At 39.0% G+C, this 24,767-nt stretch overlaps 1 protein-coding gene across 2 annotated transcripts; it reads left to right on the top strand.

The window, feature by feature from the left end:
• The first annotated feature begins 16,954 nt into the window (after positions 1-16,954).
• Positions 16,955-24,424, top strand: LOC136209192 (probable ribosome biogenesis protein RLP24). 2 transcript variants are annotated; one of them, XM_066000590.1, is made up of 4 exons: positions 16,955-17,113; positions 23,540-23,653; positions 23,777-23,913; positions 24,024-24,424. In XM_066000590.1, the coding sequence occupies exons 1-4, from the start codon at positions 17,033-17,035 to the stop codon at positions 24,178-24,180; spliced, it is 489 nt and encodes a 162-aa protein (XP_065856662.1). In that variant the 5' UTR covers positions 16,955-17,032; the 3' UTR covers positions 24,181-24,424. The 2 variants fall into 2 exon arrangements, with proteins under 2 accessions (XP_065856662.1, XP_065856663.1); XM_066000591.1 differs by lacking the exon at positions 16,955-17,113 and adding an exon at positions 19,620-22,525.
• The last annotated feature ends 343 nt before the right edge of the window (positions 24,425-24,767 follow it).

Genomic DNA, 24,767 nt, shown 5'->3' with positions numbered 1-24,767 from the left:
TCGCAAAATATGTCGTTACACCATACGTCTTACCTTGTAAAATGCGTGGCTCCGTATGTTTTACCCCGTAAAATACATCGTTACGCAGTATGTTTTACCTTGGAAAGTATGTCGTTATGTTGTATGTTTTACTTCATTAAATACATCATTACATTGTATGTTTTACCTCATAAAATACATCGTTACGCCATATGTTGTACCTCGTAAAATATGTTATTACATACGTACGTCCTTAATTATCCCGCATGTATTTGCTTAAATAAAGAAAAACAATAGGATAATATTCCAAAATTCTACTTACAAGTTGTAGCTCAGTTAACATATACTGAATTTGTGGGAAGATATCTCAGATTCGATTTGCTATTCTTTGGGTAGTCGTCTCCTAGGATATAGCAACTTCATTGTCGAACTCTACCGTGAGAAGAGAAGTTATAACCAAGTCCATTAATTTGCACCACTCTACGTGTGGGAGAGCTTTCTCATTAGTTATCATTTAAGACCTTGTAAAACGCCTTAATAGACGTGATGTCCTCGAATTATTATGTCATTCGTGTAAACAGTGATATACCTCATAAAAATTATAACATAACACGATTTTGGTTCTTATAGTTATGTTTATTATGGTCGTGAATATGTACTGGTTTTTTTGTTTAATCAAGTTTTGGTTTGAATTTCAAGCCTTAAATTGAAGATCCAATTTTCTTAATTTTAAACAAGGCTCAATTCGAATATAAGCATACAAGATATCGCTTTAATATTTCTCGATATATATGTTCTAGGTCTCCAAATTTACACTTTTGCAAGAGACACTGGTTTTGGAAAAGATGTAGAGTTCTGATCCTAGAAGTTGTTCACTTAAGAACTTTTGGTGGTTCCGAAGAACTCTATCTGGAAACTCCAAATTCTATAAAATGAGGATATCGTGTGGCTCTTTTGAGCTATATCTAAAAACTCCGCATTCTAAAAATAAGGATCGTATGCGCGTGCAATGATTTTAGACATGTCTTTATTATCTGACTTTTTTCTTTTAAGACTTTTTTCGGTTCTCGTATCCTTTTTTGGATCTTAAATTTAATGAATTTTCTAGACTCATGAAAATAGATTTTTTGAATTTTTTAAGAAAGTCCTTGTCTATTTTTGGTGGCGACGCTGATCTTGCTATATGTCCTTAGGATGGAGGATTGCAAGTGTGAGGACAAGAGTGATAACATCCCAATTTAAATCCACACACCCTTCCCATAGTATGCAAGTAAGGTTACCGCATACAGAATCGAACCGATTGAATTTGGTTTTTCAGTTCGGTTTTTTAACATTTTGGTTCAGTATTGGTTTTAATTTTAAGTGTATTTCAGTATTCGGTTCGGTTCGGTTTGATAAAAAATGTAAAAAAGCAGAACCGCACCGAATTACACATATTTTACATTCTTATATATATATATATGATTTTACAAGTTTAGTTTTTTTTGTTGAGATAATAACCAATATATATATATATATATTAAAAGTACTTCAATTTTTTTCCTTGAGGTAAATTTAATGAGAAAATATAGTGGTTTTTATTTGTTAATTTTTATTTTTAATTCAGTTTGTTCGGTTTAAATCGAACCGAGTATTTTGATTCGGTTTTAAATCGTTTTTTCCTATTATTCGGTTCGATATCGGTGTCAATTATTTTGATCATTTCGGACTTTGATTTTTTCTGTTCGGTTCGGTTCTGTACCGATTCACACCCCCTAGATAAGGTGACATGCATGTTGGCAATCTAGTGTGAGGTTGGTTATTCATCCTTGCAAAATAAGTGGTGTGCGTATGAATGGATAGGGAGATAAAATCACTGCCCTAATTGTCGATAGGTGAAAATATTGACAAAGTTCTCTAACTAATTCAGGTGAAAGTCTTCCAACCCTAGTTAACGTTGTGTTCTTCGCTAGAGTCTGGTATTGGACGCTAGCATGAAGTGTCTATTGGGTGATTGCAGCTGGAGTTGCCACCGAAGGTTGCTATTTCCCCCACTCAGCTGTGAAATCATCATCGACATAAGCCTTGTCAGATAAGTAGCTTGCTCTAGCGTCACAATGTTCGCGAGGCTTATAAAAAACCGTTCATTGGTCTCGACCACTGACAGGGTGTTTCCTAGGTCTCCTTCCAAGGAAGAAGCACCGGTCTTCCCATGCAATCCTCTAAAAGCACTAATATTATCGACCCCCTAACAAGGAGATATATATAGTTTCCCCTTTTTGGGTTCAAGGGTAAGTCCCCATGATCGAGAAGTGTTGTTTCTCATGGTCACGTTCATTACATCAATATTCAAGCATGAAGAAGTCATACTTAATAGTCTTAAGTTTCACGCTCATTGCACCAATGAAAGCATGGTATCAATTTTGTTTGATAAGAGATCCGTCGTAAGTCAAATAGGATCTAGATGCTCATGTTTTGAACGGATGTAAGGAAGTGATCATCTAGGCTTTGGTCTGGTACGATACGAGTTCTTGCAAGATATAATAATACTTGGTTGGATCCCCTATAAGGATACTCCAATGTTTAAGTCAGTTTTGGTCTAGAAAGAGAGAGTAAGCATAAAAAAGAGCAATTTATACTATAAGTTGTAATGAGTAAAGACTACTAGTCTAATTATGAGTAAACTAACTCTGTATTTGATAAGGAAAAAATTCGAGAAAATAGGTTTTTCTCATCGATTGAAGCTGTGTACAAGAGTTAAGGGTTCTTATTTAGTGGAAGGCTCCTTGAACATATGTCATGGAAGTAGAAGCTTTTAGAAGCACAGACGAGACATTCAGTCGGGTCCAGGGGCGGATATAAGGAGGGGCTCGGGCCCCTCTGGCCGCCGAAACCACCATGACCATGAGTCGTTTTGGTCCATCTGTCTCCACAAAATTTGAGGATGTGATGGTTCCAGCCACCTGTCTCCAAGAAATTTAGATCGAGTGCTGAATTAACACTCCAAAAATTGGCTTCGGCCCTGTTAGGCTCTCTCTAAATCCAAAATTCTAATTTTTTTTACCTGTTAGGTCCTCTCTAACTCCAAAATTCTAATTTTTTGGGCCTGTTAGACTCTCTTTAAATCCAAATTTCTAAATTTTTTGGCTTGTTATACAATTTTTAAATTTGGCATATCCCTAAATTCGATTTTTTCAATTAGACACAATTTTTTTACATATTAAGAATATTAGACACAATGTAGCTTACTTTTGAGTAGTTTTAAATTGGTACTTAAAAATTGGTTCTTAACCACTCATATTATAACATGTATTATTCCTTTTCTGGAACCGAAACACATATGTCAGGGTTATTCATTTCCTTTTTACTTGTTTCTCTAGTCCTGCACGAACTAAACGCCCCTTAGAGTGTCTAGTAGGGCTGAGCAAAAAGTCTAGAAATCGAAAACTGAACCGATAACCAGACCAAAATCCTTATTTGGTTCGGTTATTTTAAAATTCTGGTTCGGTTCGGTTTTCAATTCTGTTTTATTTGATATTCGGTTATTCCGTAAAAAAATTGGTTTAAGGTGGAAAAATACCCCCAACGTTTTGGGTCAGGAGCAATTTTACCCCTAACGTCTAAAATAGTGCAATTTTACCCCTAATGTTTGTGGCCAAGAGCAATTTTACTCCTAACGTTGATAATTTGGGTCAATTTCAAACATTATTATAAAATATAGATATTTTTTTCCTTAGTTTGTACCAATTGCATATCAATTCGTTGTAAAAAAAGATTTCATATTTTTTGTAATTTAATAATAGAATTAGAGATTAATATTTATGAATTCGGTGAATTTTTAGAATTTTTTGTCTAATTGACAAAAGATAGTATATATTTTTTTATTTTTTTTCATATCCCAACATATGTTTGTGATTTTTTACTGATAAATGACGCACGTGTGAAGTGTAGATGATAATATTCATGACCGAGAAGACAGTTTGATGAATTATTTTTCAAATTGACCCAATTTATCAACGTTAGGGATAAAATTGCTCTTGGCTTTCAATGTGATAACATTGTGATATTATCCCACGGATCAAAAGGGATATTCGCCTAAAGAACGCCACGTGTTGGTCGCTTGATATGGGAATTCCGCGGCGTATCGAAGTAAAGAGATCCGACAGGCGGATCACCTAGGACTCGCCAAGAGAGACCCGTGGGCGAACCTGTGAGGCGAATCTCTATAAGCTCTCAATCCGCCATTAGAACGGCTAGGCCGATCCGGCAATAAAGACCATTAATGAGCTATCAATTAGCTAACCGCCAACTTAAGGGTAACCTGTAACCGTCATTAATGAGACATTAATGGAGACTTTCTAGTTACTGAAGGTTACAACTTCATGACTATATATAGCCTACGTCTCAGGCTATCAAGGTACACATTTTCACTTACCCTTTGTCAATTCAGTTTGCTCTCTAGTTCTTCCTTACTGACTTTGGCATCGGAGCTTCCCCCCGTCGAACCCAACGACGCCCCCACAGGGACGGAAGCTGATCAGAATTTCTCCATAAGCCATCAATTGGCGCGGTGAACGTGGAATCCTTAATCAAATAAAGGGTTTTTTGTTCACTTTAAAAGGACATGGCAAATGGGGAACCGAACCCCACATCGGGGGAAGAAACACCATTAGTAACACCATCAAGTCAACCTGTAGCTAGTGCTGGTCGTGCTGATTCAAGTGCTCCCATAACACAAGCTGAAGGTAGTGTGCCACCAGACGCATTCATCAACATGTGTGCGGAAGCAATAGGAAGGGAGTTTGGCCCTGAGATGGGTAATCGCCTACGGTCATTCATGATGATTCCTCCGTTTTGGAGCATGGCGCCCACGTCTACGGTATCTTCATGGCCCCAGGCGACTATAGGATCAAACACCCTCAATTCTTCATTTCTCCAAGCTCATAATACAGAATCCGTGGTAACTTCCACGGTAGCGCTTGGTGAACGACCGATTAATCGTGAATTATTCCCTACCGGCGCAGGAGGAAGTCAAAGGAACGATCAAACTCTTCCTGGCGGGTCCGTAAGCCAGGGGATAAACCTGGGCGGATCAAGTATCCCAAGGCGGCCGCGGTCGAATCTCTCCTTGGGTGGATCAGAAGGGCGAAGGCACAAAAAGCACAGAAAAGAGAAAAGTAGGCGGTCCGAATCACCTTCGCCTCGAAGACCGAGATCCTCCCGCAAAGGTAGATCACCCCCATCTACTAGACGTAGACAGAGCAAAAGGCCAGTAGAGACACCACGTTCGAATAGGCCACCACCACCGCTACACCAAGGAGATGATAAGCACCTTCCTTCAGGAGGCCATGGAGGGGTGTTAAGCCCAAAATATACCTAAAATATCATCAATAATTACATCAATATTGCTACGAATTTATGCTATTTATAACTGTTTAGAAAGCTTTTACTCTCGAATATGTTTCTTTCTTGTAAGGTACATAAATATTTGGTAAAATCCAAATAGGAATGAAAAGAGCTCAAAAACAGAATAAAAACCTTACAAAAGGAGTAAAAAATGACGAAGATCAATTACACCAAAACAAGGACAAAGACGAAGTCAGAAACAGAGAAAAATACAAATTCTCGGCAGGGAATCCAAATTCTCGGTAGAGAATTTTGGGGCCGCGACCGAGAATCCTAAATTCTCGGTCGCGACACGCGTCGACCAGCAGCTTCTCCCTTTCGTCTGAAGGCTGAAAAATCAATTCCCCATTCTCGGCAGAGAATTTCCATTTTCGGTAAGAGCAGAAAGTCTGCCAAGCACAATAAACACATGTTTAAAATCCAAGAAACGCGTTCGTTCGGGTGGACGGATACGACTATTCACAACGGATACGTCTCTTCACAATGGACATGACACTTCAATCACGACTCTTCAACATCTATAAATAAAGAGTTGATTGAGAGTTGAAATATAGAGAGAGTTAGATTTTAAGATTAGTGCAAGAGTTATGCAGAAACTCTGACTCAGAAATGAGTCAGAGATTAGATTTCATTTTTTAAAAAGCAATATGTTGTACACACATTGTTTATTCAATAATAACAAGTTTTAGTAGCATTTAGACATTGTTCCAGTTTAGTTTTCATTTTGGTAGTAGACCGACCCAGTCTTTATTACGAAGATTCAGCGAGAAGATTGAGTAGAGGATCCGCCCCGGAGCCTGACAAACTCTAACGAAACCCAAGGAAATGATTGACAACCCGTTCACTTGCAAGTCGTCGAATGTTTCCATGCTCCATGTTCTCTGTAAACTTGTATCAATTTATATTTCATCTAATAAAGTCTGTTCTATTCGATAGATTTTTATGCAGCACTTATGGTAACCAATCCACTAAAGTGACTGCTGGTGTTTTCATTAAAACGTATTTAATTCAAAATCTTTACAAGGAAACTTTGTTAAACACTTAGGCAAATTATTATCTCGAAAGAGTTTTAATTTGATTAAGGGAAATTATCCCGAAAGGGTTTTGTCATGTTCAAAGCCAATTAATTAGAGGTTCCGTCATTTATTTCATCTTTATAATTCGTACAAAGTTTAAAGTTTTTTTCTTTGCTTAATTCAAACAAATACATCTATTTACTTTTCTAAAAAGTACTAAACGTTCCTATCTTGCAAATTCATTCTTAAATCAGAATATTTTCTAACATTTTCATACTCTATCTAATTCTCATTCTAGCAATTTCAAAACCCAAAACCGATTAAACGATTTTTCCATATTATAAACCTAAAAGTAAATTTAACCGATTGTAAATAAGTTTTGTTCGAAAAACGTTCCCTGTGGGATCGATATCTTTTATTACTACAAGCGTATACCATGCACTTGCGGAAATTGCTCAACAAGGGGGTAATGATCAAGCTCCCCCGGGCGGATAGGGAGGAGGAGGTGGAGGTGGAGGAGGAGGCAGACGTGAAAGCGGAGGCGGACGTTCACCATCGGATCCATCTTCTGGATCCAGCTCTTCATCTTCTCCAAGTAGATCTCCACGGAGAGGACGCCCAAGGGCGGGTCCGGAGAATTTTGATGATAGAGTTCGAGCTGCGGTGCTCCGCATGAATGAGGAGAATGCCAGGCATAATCCATTCGCCAATCGTGATTCGCCCTTTACGGCTTGGATCGAAGCAGAGGAAACGAATAGGCATTTTAAAATACCTAATCTCCCAATATACACAGGTGCTGACAACCTAGAGGCCCATGCCAGAAAATATTGAATACTGCTTCGTCTTAACCGTGCAACGGAACCGGTGCTATGCAAGATGTTTATCACCATGTTAGGCGGTCCCGCTTATGACTGGTTCCAATCTTTACCTCCTGGATCGATAGACAGTTGGGATCAACTAAGCAGAGAGTTTTGTGCTAAATTCGCCGGATGTATCCCTCCAGTGGCCAAGTCGCGAAAGCTTTTTGAATTAAAACAGAAGGCGAACGAATCCCTTCGAGAGTATGTAAACAATTTTAACAAATTGTGTATACAAATTGTTGATGTGGATATCTCCATGGCAGTGGAATCTCTGGTAAAGAACACAACATGTAAGAGTTTGCAGGAGGATCTAATTCGAAAGAAGCCCAGTAGCATGGCAGACTTGATGGAACGCTGTAAAGACTTCATGGAGGTGGATGATATCCGCCGAGAATCAGTTTCTCCTCACAAAAGGGATAAAGGTGAATCTCGCCGTCAGGAGAAGGAGAAAGATAAGTACCAAGATTCATCCTCTAGAGGTCAGCGGAGAGGCTCTAAGAACAAATCGGCATTTGTTTCATCATTTACGCCACTCAATGCCTCTAAAAGTGAAGTGCTCATGTGGATCGAGAACAGTCAGCATAAACGGAGCATTTCATACCCCGAACCAAAAGGGGGGGAGTACACCAACACTGGTAAAAATCCCAAAAATTATTGCAAATACCATAGGAAAAATGGTCATGACACAGACGCATGTTGGGAGTTAGCCAGAGAAATAGAACGTCTCATCGAGAGAGGCAAATTGGATCGATTCGTCCAAAATGATGGCAAGAAGGGAGATGGTGATAGATCCAGAGATGATCCGAAGAAGAAAGGAAAATGGATCATCAATGTCATAGCAGGCGGACCTGGGTACCAACCTGTACTGAAAAAGGCAAAGACCACTGCTCTTGACAGGGCATCACTTAATCGCCCTTTTGCAGATGTTGGCCCAGAGATCTCTCCTCATGCAGATGCCTTGGTCATTACTTTGATGGTGGAAGGCTGGGAGATGAAAAGAGTGATGATCGATACTGGGAGTTCGTGCAATGTCATCACAAGGGGAGCGTTTGCCAAACTAATGATAGACCTAATCCAGGTGGAAACCACCGTAGTGGACATCCTGGGAGTGACAGGACACACCATTCGTACAAAAGGCCAGGTAACATTAGATTGTGAGTTAACAGATGAAGAGCAAGTCTGGAGAGGCGATCTGGAATTCTCTATCTTGGATGGCCAGTTGGCCTATAATATTATCCTTGGGCGACCCTTTATCTCCGAAGCGGTGGCCCTTATCTCCATACGCCACTTAACTCTTTACATCCCCACGGACAAGGGAGGTATAATGATCAGAGGAAGTCAAAAGGTGGCTCAGGAGACATATTCGACATCTCTAATGATTCGCCCCTAGTCAAAGGAAGAGGACGAAGAAGAACTCGTCACAATGGCCTTAGGCGAAATAGAAATGTACCTCATGGCGGATGAAAAGCAGGTACGGATGGCGAAAGGGCTCAAGGGAGAAATTAAGGAAGCAATCACCAAGGTTCTCCATGAAGCAGAAGATGTCTTTGCCTGGAAGGATGAGATCCTCCCTGGGATTAGTCCAGATATAATCACTCACAAACTCAACATCGATAAGGACGCGGTTCCAGTTGCCCAAAAACGGAGAAACCATGGCCTTGAAAGACAGAAGGTGATAGAGGAGGAAATCACCAAACTCCAGCGGGCGGATGCCATTGAAGAGGTACTTTATACACAATGGTTGGCGAATGTAGTGCTAGTGAAGAAAGCAGGCGGATCATACCGTATGTGTATTGACTTTACAGATCTCAATAAAGCTTGTCCAAAAGACAACTACCCTTTGCCGTGTATCGACATCCTCGTAGATGGAACCGCAGGACACGCTATGTACTCCTTCACAGACGTAAAGTCAAGTTATCACCAAATCCCAATGGAACCTTCAGATAGAATCAAGACCTCGTTCGTGACTCATCAAGCCACTTATTGCTTCAAAGTCATGCCTTTTGGGCTTAAGAACGCAGGTGCAACCTATCAACGGATGATGAACAAAATATTCGCAGAAAGCAAAGATGATAATTATTCCGTCTATATAGATGACATGATCATCAAGAGTACCACGGTGGAAAAACATGCAGATGATATAAGGGAGGTACTGGGCGTACTCCGACGTCACAATATTAAACTGAACCCGGAAAAATGTACCTTTGGTGCAACGTATGGAAAGTTCTTGGGATTCATGATTAGCCAGAAAGGAGTGAGCCCAAATCCTGACAAGATCAAGGCCGTTCTGGAGATGCAAGCACCACGAAATATCAGGGAAGTGCAATGCCTTAACGGGCGGATCGTAGCCTTGGGCAGGTTTATCTCTTGTTCGGCCTGCAGATGTCAACCCTTCTATGAGGTTATCAAGAAACAAAAGGCGTTCGAGTGGAATGAGGATTGTGAAAAGGCCTTCGAAGGAATCAAATGGTTTCTCATAGAACTGCCCTTGATGAGTCAGCCCTTGAAAGGTGAGAATCTTTATATGTATGTCTCGGTTACAGATAAAGCTGTCTGCACGGTCATGATAAGAGAAGAGGATGGCCAGCAGTATCCAATCTATTACGTGAGCAAAGTATTGAAGGATGCTGAAACCAGATATTCCAAACTTGATAAAATGGCTTTGGCCGTTGTCACCACAGCAATCCGCCTTAGGCCATACTTTCAGGCTCATACTGTCATAGTTCGAACGAATATACCCATGAGGAAGGTATTGCAAAAGCCGGAAACTTCAGGCAGATTGATGGAATGGGCAATCCGCCTTGGAGAGTTTGATGTACGATACGAGAGCAGATCAGCCTTGAAGAGTCAAGTCTTGGCAGACTTTGTGAATGAATTCACTGAAGAGGGGATGAATCTCCCTAAATCTCAGTTTGAAGAGTGGACGATGTATACCGATGGAGCCTCCTCGGCTGAAGGAGCTGGCATAGGCGTCGTGATCAAAGGTCCCCAATATATAATGCTACGGTACGCAACAAAATTGGATTTCCTTGCAACTAACAATGCCGCAGAATATGCGGCTCTAATATTGGGATTACGCCTGCTAAAAGAAATCACTCTCGAGCGGATTGTGATCTATAGTGACTCCAAGTTGATGGTCAACCAAGTGATAAAAAATTATGAGGTAAAGGATGATGTTTTGGCCAAATACGTCGCTGAAGTCAAAAAATTGTTGGATCACCTTGAAGCCAAAGAAACTAAATGGGAACTAATCCATGTACCCCGAGGATCAAACACCGAAGCAGATCACCTAGCTAAAATGGCTTCCAACAATGAGAACTGGGCGGATCCACAATGTCCATTCGAAATCAAAGCAGCTCTCGCATTTTCCCAGAAAGAGGTATCCCTACTCACAACAGTAGAAAATGATTTGAGGTCTACCATCCGCCAGTATCTATTAGATGGAGCTCTACCTACGGACAAAGAGGAAGCTCGACGGATTGTAAGGAAGGCGGCTTATTTCTCCGTGATCAATGATGGCCTCTATAGAAAATCTTTTAGCATCCTTGGTTAAAATGCATTTTGCCAGAAGAGGGACAACATGTCCTCAAAGAGTTGCACGAAGGAGCATTTGGAGCCCATGAGGCATCCGCCTCCATCCTAAAAAAGTCCAGGCTAGCAGGATTTTATTGGCCCACAGCAGAACTTGATGCGCAGAAATTGGTGGAATCTTGCCATAGTTGTCAGATTCATGCGAATGAATCTCATACTGCCAAACATCTCCAGAGGCCTATCATTGAAGGTCGACCCATTGCCCTCTGGGGAATTGACATCATTGGACCGTTTCCTCCTACTCGCAGACAGAGGAAGTACGTGGTAGTGGCAGTAGATCATTTCACTAAATGGGTAGAGGCTGAAGTTGTCTCCTCCATCAATGTTGAACGAATGGTTGAGTTCGTCAAGGATAATATTGTGGGAAGATACGGAGTTCCACACACGATCATCACTGATAATGGAACGCAGTTCAACTGTGGTGAGTTCAAAGCTTTCTGTGAAAAATTGGGCATTCTAAACAGATTCGCCTCCGTATATTACCCACAATCCAATGGTATGACCGAAGTCACGAATTGGACAATCGTAAAAGGAATAAAGAAAAGACTGGGTGAGCATGATAAGAAATGGGCGGATCAGTTAACAAGCGTCTTATGGGCATATCGTACTACTCCTCGAACGGCCACGGGTGAAATCCCATTCGCCCTCTCTCATGGTGTGGAAGCTGTAATCCCAGTCGAGATATTGGTTCCGAGTGAGGATGAAAACGGTCAGAGATTGACAGAAAGTCTTGATCAAGTGGAGAATAGGAGAGACAAGGCATATGTACGTATGGCGGCATACAAGCAGCGGATCGCGGCTTATCATGACAAGAACGCCAAACTTGTAGACCTGAATATAGGAGATCTCGTGCTCCGTAAGGCCGACAAAATCCAATCTAGAGAAGGGAAGGGCAAGCTAGGGCTCACCTGGACAGGTCCATATCGAATAGTGGACAAGATTGGGTTCGCCACATTTAAGATTCAAGACATGTAAGGAAATACATTGCCGCGCACTTGGAATCTCCAAAATCTCCGCAAATACTTCGCCAGAAAATAGAATGTAAACAAAGGTCTTGAGTACTCTTTTTCCTTTAATAAGCTTTTTTTCCCATGAGGTTTTTCTTATTGAAGGTTTTAATGAGGCTCACATATGAGACCCGCTTGCTGTAATAAAGCGTATCTTCTATCAATAAAAAGCAATTGTTTTATTGTCCATATTTTTTGTAAGTATTTTCTTGCAGCAATATAAATATTCCAATCTCAAAAAGAAGGGGGGTATCAACGCTTCCCACATTAAAAAGTACTGCTATCTTATAGCTACTTTTTTCTCCTCAAAGATAGGAGAACAATCTCATGGGCGGATCCATCTGTAGATGATCACCATTCGAGATAGAGTTAAAACATTCCTTGGATGCAAGGTCTTTACACTCTCTTGCACCCTTCCCAAAGATGGGTTCACAAGTCCTAAAGGCGGATCACTTCACCTCAAAGATAGGTAGCAAGTTGATCCCTAAAGGCAGCTTTACTTCCTCTAAAGGAATAAAACAGCTTCAAACCTTCACAAAGGTTCGCACAATGGGGTATGGCTGGCCACATACTCCAAAATAATTCCTAAAAGCTTATATATTTACTTACGTAAACGTAAAGGTAAAATAAATAGCAACCATAAGGATTAAAACATTGTACTTAAGTTTTACAAAACAACAACACTAAACATTGACATGAGTATTCTCCTTAACATTCTTCTCGCCTGAGGCACCTGCTTGAGAAGCTTCCTTCTCAACAGCTCCAGATGCGCCCACCAAGGAGACTTCCTTTTCCATAGAAGGTGTTCCCTCAGAAAGAACGGTGCCATCGGTTATCAGCTCTTCACTCGCCTTTGGAGGTACTTCCTCAAGGTCCACTAGCTTGACATTGGTGGAAGGTTTGCTTTCTTCGACGGGTCCCTTCATCCATTTTCGAACATAGTCACGGAGGTAGTCCTTGATGTCCGGGATTTTGTTATATTTGAGAACATCATCTGGGTCCGGAACGGCGAACTGCGGATCTATAAAATCGATCTCAAGATGCGCCAGCTGGAAACACGCCATGATCAGTTCGCCGTAAAAGAAAGCTTGCTCCCTAGCCATGTACTCTGCTTCTCCTAAAGCGTTCTCATGCTCCTTGGCATCTGCCTTAATCTTCTCCTTTAACTTTTTAATCTCGGCATCTTTGAGGGCAATGGAGGACGCGGCTGATGCGACATTCGCGTTGGCATCAACGATTTCTTTCTCTAACCTTTCTATGGTAGCCTTGTCCGCCACACCTTGAAGGAGCTCAACTTCCATGGCGCGTATGCGAGTGTACATCTGTCAAAGGCAAACAGTTTTGTCAAAATGAAGGAACAAAGGTACAACTTTTTCTACAAATGAGATCCTTTCTAGCAAGGGGACTTACCGTAAGAAGCTCCGTCTTTCCCCTTTGAGCATGGGTTGATCCTGGAATCTGGTTCTGATTCCTCTGTACCTCGCCCAACTGACCCAGAGCCTTATCTAGGTCATTGATAACAGACTCATTCTCCAAGGATCCCTGGACACCATACTTGGCGAACCAGTATCCGCCTAGGTCAGGCTTCGCCATCTGCACAAAAATGTAAGGATCAAAATTTAGATTCCAAACATAGCGAACGAATAAAAAATAAAGACAACCTACTTGTTCCATCTCCACCACGGGCATGGCGGATTTCATGGCATCCGCCATAAACTTTGGACCGCCAGAGGCTGCAGACTTCCTCCTTTTCAGAGGCGGATCGGCCGCTGCATCAGCCAGACGTTTCCCTTCACCCTTTTGGGGATTCGCCACCTGATCTTTCTTGCGAGCCTCATCCTCCAACAACTTCCTACGCTTCTCTGCAAGAGCGTGATTGGCCTTATATAAACCACTGCCAAAGAGAACAATAAAGCGATCAAGGTTCAAAGAAAGAAAACCCAAAGTTACCTTGATCAAACTGGGCAATCTTCGAGTAAATAAACTTGTCCCCTTCCCGGCGGATCAGGGGAATGTCACTCATCATGAAATCTAAGGCATCAGCGTATGTCCAGGCCTCCGCCTTGACACTCTTCATAAGCTCCGCCACTACCTCATCACTATCCGTCAGTATACGCATATCTCCCGCCATATGCAAAGGTTTGGGATTCCAGAATGTTGGGAAGCCTAGAGATTCGCCCTCCTTTATCTTTATGTAGAAGAATTTTTTGTCCCAACAATGGACGTTGGACATTTTGCCACTAAACGACGAATACACTCCAAATTTTGCAAAAGTAAGGAAAGACTCAGACTTTCACTTCGACGGTTTATGAAAAGCTCTGAAGATAAGGGGCGTGTACACTACTCCTAAGTTCGAGGCCAGATAGCAGTCTAAAGCTATGTCTAACCAGCCATTAGGATGTAATTGGCTGACAGTGATATCAAAGTAAGAAAGGATGTCCGCCATCATCTTTGGAAGAGGAAGCCGGAACCCTCTCTCTAAATGACTACAGTACACCGACAAGAATCCGCTTGGCGGATAGGAGGATCGTTGGTGAGCCGCCGCCAGCTGAGTCTCATAATTATTTATCCATGGGAAGCGACCCGCCAGATCCGCTAGATCCGCGGCATTCATACGAGACGGAGTGGACTCCGCTCGAGGTTTCTTTTTCCTAGGCAGGGCAGAAGAAGAGGCCATCATCCCAGAAAAACGCCTAAGAACTACGGCCGGAGTAGTACCGATGATCGGAGTGGAAAGGTTTTGACTCCTGCCTAGACGAGTTCGATCACGATTACACGCCGAGTTGTGTAACTCAGCTAAATCGGAGCTGGCCGTGCCCTCAGAGGAAAAGGAATTTTTCGATGACGAAGTAGTCCAACTAAATACAATCTCAGAGGAAGAAGTCAAATTAAAAAATTCAGAGGTTGAATCGGAGGATGAAGAAGAGCTCCTAAACATTCAGAAAAAATAGAATGAAGAAGATGAACTTACATGAAAATACAGCTTCAAGGATTCTGAAAACTCCGAAGAAAGCTCTGCAAAGAAGATGCAAAGGAAAATGGAGAGGAAGAACGAATAGGGAAGAAAGAGAAAAGAAAGAATGAAGAAGGCGTCTTCTCTCTCCTCGGGCAGTGCGCCTGCTACACGTGTCACTCCGTGATTGACATCAAACAGAGTGCTCATTAATACAAGTAATCATGACGGCGCGCAAAGAAGCTCAAAAGCCCTAAAGGACTTTAAGAGAACTTTAGGGGGGGCTTCTGATAACATTGTGATATTATCCCACGGATTAAAAGGGATATTCGCCTAAAGAACGCCACGTGTTGGTCACCTGATATGGGAATTCCGCGGCATATCGAAGTAAAGAGATCCGACGGGCAGATCACCTAGGACTCGCCAAGAAAGACCCGTGGGCGAACCTGTGAGGCGAATCTCCATAAGCTCTCAATCCGCCATTAGAACGGCTAGGCCGATCCGGCAATAAAGACCATTAATGAGCTATCAATTAGCTAACCGCCAACTTAAGGGTAACCTGTACCCGCCATTAATGAGACATTAATGGAGACTTTCTAGTTACTGAAGGTTACAACTTCATGACTATATATAGCCTACGTCTCAGGCTATCAAGGTACACATTTTCACTTACCCTTTGTCAATTCAGTTTGCTCTCTGGTTCTTCCTTACTGACTTTGGCATCGGAGCTTCCCCCCGTCGAACCCAACGACGCCCCCACAGGGACGGAAGCTGATCAGAATTTCTCCACAAGCCATCACAATGTTAGAAGTAAAATTGCACCATTTTAGACATTAGGGATCATATTGCTCCTGACTCAAAACGTTAGGAGTATTTTTGCATCTTAACCCAAAAATTTATTATAAGAAAATGTAGTTATAAGTTATCTGTTGTGATTGTTAGCCCTAGGTCATATGATTATTGTTGGCCTCAGGAGAGTAGCAGAAGGGTGTACAATGAGCTCTCCCACACAGGACTCCAAATTTAAGAGGGTCCACTTTTTTTTATTATAGAAATCTAAATATATCATTGTTATTAATTATTATGTGAAAAATTAAGTGGATGTTAACTTATCTAGAAAATTAACGCTTTAAGATTCTTAAAGGGTCCATTTTTATTATTTTTATTATTATACAATATCTAATTTAATTATTTTTATTATATTTATTATGTTAAAAATTAAGTTAAAAGTATTAATTTTTTTAATGAATAGGGCCAAATTTTTCATTTAGCACAAGACCCCAAAAATGTTTAAGACGGTCTTGGTTGGCCTAGGGTATATGACTAGGATATATGATTAGGGTATATGATTATTGTCGTTGCATATTTTTTTTTTTTATAAAATGTTATTTTTGAGCCGCCTTTTCCCTTGTGCACTAAATCTATTTTCAGATTTGTTATTGTGAGAAAAATAGAATTAAAGTGGACATAGAAGAGAGGAGCTTAAGGCAGAAGCAAAAAAGGAATTTCTTGTGAACTAAAAGATTTAAAATATATAAAGGGATGAAGAGCCGGTTTGTTTCAACTATTTTTGTTTGTTGGTTGTTGTTGATGTTAACTATTATTGTTGGTTTTATTTTTTGTTTTTGCAAAAAAAAAACAGTTAATTTTACCAAATATTTTTTTATCTTCCGTTTCGTATGGAATAGAAAAAAAAATGGAAACAAAAAGGTACGAAGAAGATTTAAATTTTCTCTTTATTTTGGCTTAACACTTCGTTGCTTTTAAATTTATTCAAGCTTTTTGATTTACACCTCAACTTCAAAATATCCCAATAATCTAATTAACTTGTATAAAATATTATATTATATATGTGCTGAAGTTTAAGTTAAATTGCACCTAAAGATAAAGCCCATATAAAAAAGTAAACCAGAGCTCATATCTGCCCAATAATTTCGTAAAAACCTACCTAACTATTAACCAAAGCCCATGTTATTAAATTCGGTTATTCGAGTTATCTGGTACGATCGGTTGTTAAAATCCACTAATATCGATTTGGTTAACCAACAGTTCGATTCGGTTAGTAACCAAACTGAACCGAAGCTCAGCCGTGTAGGGAGTTGATTGCTGATTTTGGAAGTTTTGGGACGTTACTGAATTTTGAAAATAGTTGAGGGGGCTAAATAGGCTTTCGGCCTTTTAGGTTTAGAACTAAAAGATCGTCTTCGTTCTGCCTCTAGGGTTCTTTGAAACTCGGACGCAATGAGATTGGAAAAATGTTGGTTCTGCTCCTCTACTGTATATCCTGGACACGGTATTCAGTTTGTTCGTAACGATGCAAAGGTAAACGTTTCGTTTTCCCCCAATTTCACAATGTTTCGTTTTCCCCCAGTTTGGTCGGAGCTCCTCCTGTTTAATTTTCGGAGTATGAGACTGTTTCTATTGGTTTTTATATTGATTTGTTGTTAAGTTTTATGTGAATGAAATTGCTTCTTCTTAGTTTGTTCATGCCTCATAGATTAAAAACACTGTTAATTCGCTGAGGTTACTGCAACATCTAATAAGTAGTCCGTGTACTGGAATTAGCAATTTTTTGTTGATTTTAATGAACCTTCAACCTTCTGAATATCAAACTGATTGGTGTTTTATCCTATTATGGTATAATTAGAAATTGTTTATGATTTGATTTTGTCATGTGTAGCAATAAGTTCTACTGTTTTATATTTTGGGTTTATAAGAGTGTAATAATGCATCTATTCTGGTTTCGGTCTATCCAACTGCGAATTTATCATGTATATTACCACAGCTCAAGCTCAAAAACCTTGAGTGACATCATTTGGATGGTGATACTTCTCACCGAAAGTTCTTATTGCCAATCCATGTTGCTACTGTAGATTTTTTTTATTTTCTAGATCCAAATGCCACAAGAACTTAAAACATAAAAATTCGCTGAGGTAGAAACATGTTGCTACTGTTAATTCGCTGAGGTTACAGCAACATCTAGTGTACTGAAATTAGCAATTGCTATTACTGAACTCTTTTATTTTATTTTGGGATAAGGTACCAAAATAGGCCTATGGTTTTTGGAGAAGTATCAATTTAGACTCAACGTACAAAATAACACCAATATAGGCTTAACGTTTAGAAAAGGGTGCCAATTTAGGTCTCGATAACTGAACGAGACACGTCATTGATATTAATCCGTTTTACGTGGAGGGAGAAATCAGAACTTAACGGAGTAATAGGAATGACGTGTCCAATCTGTTATCGAGGCCTAAATGATACCTTTTTTAAACGTATATTGGTGCTATTTTGTACGTGGAGCCTAAATTGATACTTCTCCAAAAACCATAGACCTATTTTGGTACCTTATCCCTTTTATTTTTTTTTGTTGATTTTTATGAACCTTCAACCTTCTGTAATATCAAAGTGATTGGTGTTTGACCCACTTATGGTATAATCAGATTGAGGAACCTGATTCATAGTTATCTCTATCTGATATTAACTGTAATCATTTATTATCTCTGGTCTGTTTTAAGTTAGACTCAGAAATTGCATCTCAGTTTGGTTTTGTCATGTGTAGCAATAAGTTCTACTGCTTTATATTGTGGGTTTATAAGAGTGTAATAATCCATCTATTCTGATTTCGGTCTATCCAACTGTGAATTTATTATGTAGTGTAATAAGCCATCTATTCTGATTTCTGTCTATCCAACTATGAACTTATCATGTAGTGTAATAATCCATCTATTCTGATTTTCGGTCTATCCAACTGCGAATGGGAATGAGAATGAGATAATCTCATTTCTAATGTTTGGTTTCCTAATTTTAATCATGGAATCAACCATTCCCCACTCACCCATAGTAATCAAACTAATTCCTCCTATTTGTTAGTTTCTTTTCATTTTTTTCCCTTCAACGTCTATCAACCACCTTTCCTTATATTTTTTTTTCAATTTTATTCCTATGTAATGATAGTTGATATTAATAATATATATTTTTGATTAACTTTTATATTAGAACTTTTTAATGATGTAGATAATTAAATGAATTTTTATTTTTCGGTTTTTTTACTATAGATGGTATTTCTAAACTTTTATATGTTGTTTTTTGAAAAAAAAACTTTTATATGTTAAATATATTATTATTTAATAAATTTTAATTTCGTCCCAATTCAATTCCGATATCGAAATTTGAACCAAACGTTTCTGGTAATTGGATTCCGATTCCGGATTAAACCAAACAAAAAAAATAAATAGTCATTCCGATTTCGATTCCGTAACATTCCGATTCCGAAGTTTAAACCAAATGCACCCTAAAGAGTCACTATTTCTCTATAATTACTCCAATACTCCTACTTTCCCACTTTCGATCATGAAAAAGGTAACATTTTCTTTAATTTATAAGTTTTATCTTATTTCAACTATATACTTTAATTTAAGGTTAATTACAAGTAGATGCTTTGTGATTATAAGGATTTGCATATTGGTACCTGTAGTATTTTCATTACCAACGCAACCTTGTGATTTGTAAAATTTTGTATTTTTTACTTTGCCAACTTGGCCGATAACACCCTTGTGGTGGGACCCCTCCCCGGACCCTCGCTCAGCGGGGACGCGTAGTGCGACCGGGCCGCCTTTTTTTTTTTTTTTTTAAAGTTGTTTAGTATCATATTTACTATGAAACTATTTTTTTTTTTCAAAACCATCATTTTTTTAGATTTCTATCTAAACATTAACTTTCTCTTTCATAAAAAACAACACTTAAATGACCTCAAACCTTAAAAGTTGATGAATTAAAGTTGTTTAAAATATCATTTAACTCTTGAAAATTTTCATTTCGAGATCGTTATCGGCCAAATTCTGACAAAGTAAACCCAAATGTAAAATTTTACAAACCATAGAATTGTATTTGTAAAAAAAAGAAATACCACAGGTTCACAAAAAACTATAAGGATGTATACCCTCTTTACATCCAAACTGAGTTGACGGGCAAAACCTGTCCTAATTGTCTTTGGTTTTTGGTAAGTTCTTCTTAGCTTAGTTTAGTGCTAGGATTGAACGGGAGTCACAAAAGTCTAAGGAATCATGTTCCCAAAGATGTCATCGTGCCTAAGTTTAAATTCGAAATTACTTAGAAAAATCCTGCTTGCTAGGCAGCCAAGCAATCCCACTTGACACAGCCACACACTAACACAAATTCGTAATTCTGAATTAAGCAAACAACTTATATACAATAACTGAAGCAGTTACAATAGCCAATTAACAATTGACAAGAAATGGCAGCTATGTACTGGGCAGAAAACAGCCCACTACTTAGATAACCTTGCTAGAGCCATGTGCCTAGCATGTGTTTACTCCAGCAAACATAGCCAATAGCAGCCTCAGGTAACTGCTCACGTAGTGCTTCAGAAATGCTTCCACAAATTATGCAGCCAGATCTGCCTGCCTTTTGGCCTTCTTTCTCAAATCAGCCTAGTTGAGCCCTACCCAACACTTGCCTGCCTGCCTCATGCTTAAGATCGTCACTTTTGTAGCTGGCCAACCTCTCGTATATCCTTACTCTTGGCCCTTTACTGGCACATAAGAGAAAGAAAGAGATCTTGTAAGCTATGATTATCTGTAGGGATATGGTTTATAAGGTTGATAATGAGGATAATTGGCATAGGTAACTAACTGAAGTCACCTCGGAAAAATGTTACAGTTACTGGCCATAGGCCCAATACCAGGGCTTCTACTCGCAATTTTCAATGAATGTTCTTTACTGGAATTGTAGAGGCCTTGGGAATGAGAGCACTCTTTGTACTCTTTCTTTCCTTTCCGAATTGAGAGGTTCATATACTATGGGGTCATATGCGACCTTAACCACCACTCTATAAATATAAATAGAGGGTGTCTTCCCCTTAAGAGTAGTTTAGTGCGAATGCGGTTGATATGGCTATTCCATAAAGACTCGTTTGTCTTGCACCTCAATAGTTTTATCTACGGAACCAATTGGTTACCACTGAGGCGTATATTCGTGAGGTTCATGGAGGAGTTGGGATAAACCGAAAATGTCCTCATTGAGGGAGTAAGTTGTGACAATAAGGTCTCAGTCAATCAATTCAAACTTCAGTGAACATAGAAACAAATAGCCTGGGTTTCAGATAATACATGAGGTGCTAATCTTCATTCTTTACTTCATTATATGAGATTTGGTGCGATGTCTTACCTATAACAGACCGAACACTGCCTTTCACCTCTTGCTTGGGCCCCCCTCTTTCTTTTCCTTCCTGACCTGTGAACGGCCTTAGATAAAAAAGGAGGATATCCCGATTATGATCCCTATGGGTCTTGTATCAAATCTATATCTCTCCGACTGACTTCAGTGTCTGAGGATGGCGCTAGTATTCGCTAAGGAAATCTTATGGTGCTATCTAATTGTCTCTAGTTTATGGCCCTATCATGCCATGATGGGATTGATCTTTACACCAGCAATGGTATCAAGATAAGGTGATTTGTATGCCACCATGATTCCCAAAAAGAGTTTAGTATCGGATTCTAACCTAGCATTGGTCATTTGAGACTCTTCTTTGGCTGTGATTCACCTAGATTGCTCAGCAAGGGTCTTCAGTGCTCCAATCCCAACAATCAAGGCTAGTAACTAAGTACCCCGTAAAGAAAAAGAAAGAAAGTACGTACCGGGTAAAGCTAGTCCCAGTTGGTCCGGTAAAGCAACTTAAAAGCTACTAAGCTAGTCCGCTCCGCTCCTTTCTCGCAACTTCCTTCCCGTTATCGACTTTTTCAACCCTTTCCCTGTCCTGTGACTTCTACTTTTTCCGGCGATTGCTACTGGTATATTACTCCTTTCAGTTAGGCCCTTTCCCCTGATGACTAGCTTGGTAATGGTACAACCCTTTAGCTCGTTAGGACGGGAGTCTTAGTATTCGTAGCACTAAACTAATAAGAATAGCCTCGTCAAATAGTAAACTCTTTACGCGAATAGCCCTTTTTATTTATCTTTTCCCCTTTGCCCTAGAACCTTATCTCATTTTTTACAAAAACAAAAAAAAGTCTTGAATTTAGAAAATAAATATTAATGAATGGATAGATTAAGAGAAGATAGCCCTTTTTATTTACCTTTTCCCCTTTGCCCTAGAACCTTATCTCATTTTTTACAAAAACAAAAAAAAGAGTCTTGAATTTAGAAAATAAACATTAATGAATGGATAGATTAAGAAAAGTTAGGAGGATCTAATACTTAAAATAAAAGTGAAACATGATCTGTCATGAATACACAGACAAGGGAATCGAACCCACTCCCTTTTAGATGAAATTAAAGAGTAATACCACTTCGCCAATTTGCTGTTAGTGTTTATATTTAAAACATAACTAATGTATTATAATAATTGCGTTATTAATTATATAAAAAAGAAACCCTAAAATACACAGCCATCATTCATTGTTTCGTTTGTTCTCAAATTTCTTCTGCGTCCATTGCTCTGTCCTCACGGTCTCTGCTCTCCATTGTTGTCTTGTCCTCACCGCCGGCGCCGATAGTCCAGACTCCACATTTGTTCTCTCAAATTTCTTCCAGAGTTCCTCTATCATTCTGTCGGAGTTCCTCCTGTTTACATGCTTTATCCTCTATCATTCTGTCGCCTCAGGAATTAGAGTTCATTGAAACTCAGACACAATGAGATTGGAAAAATGTTGGTTCTGCTCCTCTACTGTATACCCTGGACATGGTATTCAGTTTGTTCGTAACGATGCGAAGGTAAATGTTTTGTTTATTTTTTCCCCACCATTTCACTATAATCTATGGTTAACATTTAGAGCTAACTTGATCGTACTGTTAGCTGAATTCATTAGAAATAAAATTCCTAATTTTCATAGTATTAGAATCTGTTTTTATTGGTTTTATATTGCTGTATTGTTAATTTTTATGTGAATGAAATTGCTTCTTCTTAGTTTGATCATGACTCATAGATTAAAAACACTGTTAATTCGCTGAGGTTACTGCAACATCTAATAAGTAGTCCGTCTACTGGAATTAGCAATTTTTTTGTTGATTTTAATGAACCTTCAACCTTCTGAATATCAAACTGATTGGTGTTTTACCCACTTATGGTATAATTAGAAATTGTTTATGATTTTGATTTTTTCATGTGTAGCAATAAGTTCTTCTACTGTTTTATATTTTGGGGTTGTAAGAGTGTAATAATCCATCTATTTTGATTTCCCTCTATCCAACTGCGAACTTATCATGTATATCATCACAGTTCAAGCTCAAAACCTTGAGTGACATCATTTGGATGGTGATACTTCTTACTGAAAGTTCTTATTGCCAATCCATGTTGCTACTATAGATTTTTCGATTTTCTAGATCCAAATGCCACAAGAACTTAAAACATAAAAATTCGCTGAGGTAGCAACATGTTGCTACTTTTAATTCGCTGAGGAATCTGATTCATAGTTATCTCTATCGAGGAATCTGATTGGTTTTTTGCCCACTTTTGGTATAATCAAATCGAGAAATCTGATTCATAGTTATCTCTATCTGGTATTAACTTGAATCACTTATTATCTCTGGTCTGTTTTAAATTAGACTCAGAAATTGCTTATGATTTTGATTTTGTCACGTGTAGCAATAAGTTCTGCCTTATATTTTTGGTTTGTAAGAGTGTAATAATCCATCTATTCTGATTTCGGTCTACCCAACTGCGAACTTATTTGGATGGTGATACTTCTCACCAAAAGTTCTTATTGCCATTCCATGTTGCTACTGCAGATTTTTCGATTTTGTAGATCCAAATGCCACAAGAACTTTAAAATGAAGAGAAATCCGCGCAAGGTAAAATGGACCAAAGCTTACAGGCGGTTGCACGGAAAGGACATGACAGAGGTTAGGATACTTTCTGTTCTTACATGTTTTTCGGATGATCTTTGTAACTACACTACAGTACTAGGTCCCGGACTGACAAATCCTTGAGAAATATGGTTATTTATCTCTTTGCTTGTATCTCAGGATACAACCTTTGAGTTCGAGAGAAAGAGGAATAGGCCTGAGAGATATGACAGGAATCTCGCGGAGAATACTTTGAAGGCTATTAAGAAGATTGTTAAAATCAGAAACGATAGGGGAATCAAACACATCGAGAAGAGGTTCGACACTCTATTATTATTATTATTATTATTATTATTTTCATAACAAAGTAGCGAAAAGATTTCCTTTGTGTATTATATGATATTGATAAACACGTTAATCTGAGCAGGAAGATGGGTAAGAAACTCAAGGAGCGTAAAGAAGCACAAAAGGAATTGGAGCAAGGTATTCACTTGGTCCAAGCTCCATCTGTTGCTACATTACCAAAGATCAAGGTCGCCGTACACCAACAGCAAGCCGAAGAAAATCAGGCAATGGAAGAGTAATTTTGTTATTACTTTATGCTGTTGCATTTCATATATGATATATTGCACCTTTATGGGCGTTTTTGTCTATGGCTTACTCGTCTATTTAGGAATTCGCTAGGGGTTTTCTTATGTTTTCACTTTCTTTGCCAAATGTTGATGATGGTGATAGTTTTGCATTGTGTCTACTTAGATAACAGAACGGTTTAATGTTTTGTATTTCTTTTTTCATATTTAAATTAGACATTGTTCGATTTCAACATAATCTTGCTGTGTGGCATGTAGTTTCATTTCGAGCTGCCCGTATAGCTCAGTTTTCTCGCTTTGGAAAATTGGGGGAATCAATAGTAAAATGTTCGAAATTTTTCTGAAATCAACTTTGCATCTGTGATCTGCATTTGGATTCATCGGTCAATTTGTTAAGTACTGAGTTAATCACCCCCTTCTCGGAAGAGTGTCTTTTTAGTTTATGTTTTAAGCCCTAGATTGTGTTCTTACGTTCGATGCATTGCATTGGTCCTTAATAAGCAGGTGCTAGGCGCTTGAAAATTTATCAAATTCCGAAAATCTAATTGTTCTTTTCGTTTAATTGAACTGGTTATCTATTG

This window comes from Euphorbia lathyris, chromosome 10 (assembly GCF_963576675.1).
Source record: "Euphorbia lathyris chromosome 10, ddEupLath1.1, whole genome shotgun sequence".
NCBI lineage: Eukaryota > Viridiplantae > Streptophyta > Magnoliopsida > Malpighiales > Euphorbiaceae > Euphorbia > Euphorbia lathyris.
Note: the sequence above shows the minus strand (reverse complement) of the source record. Positions and strands in the feature narration are given on the sequence as shown.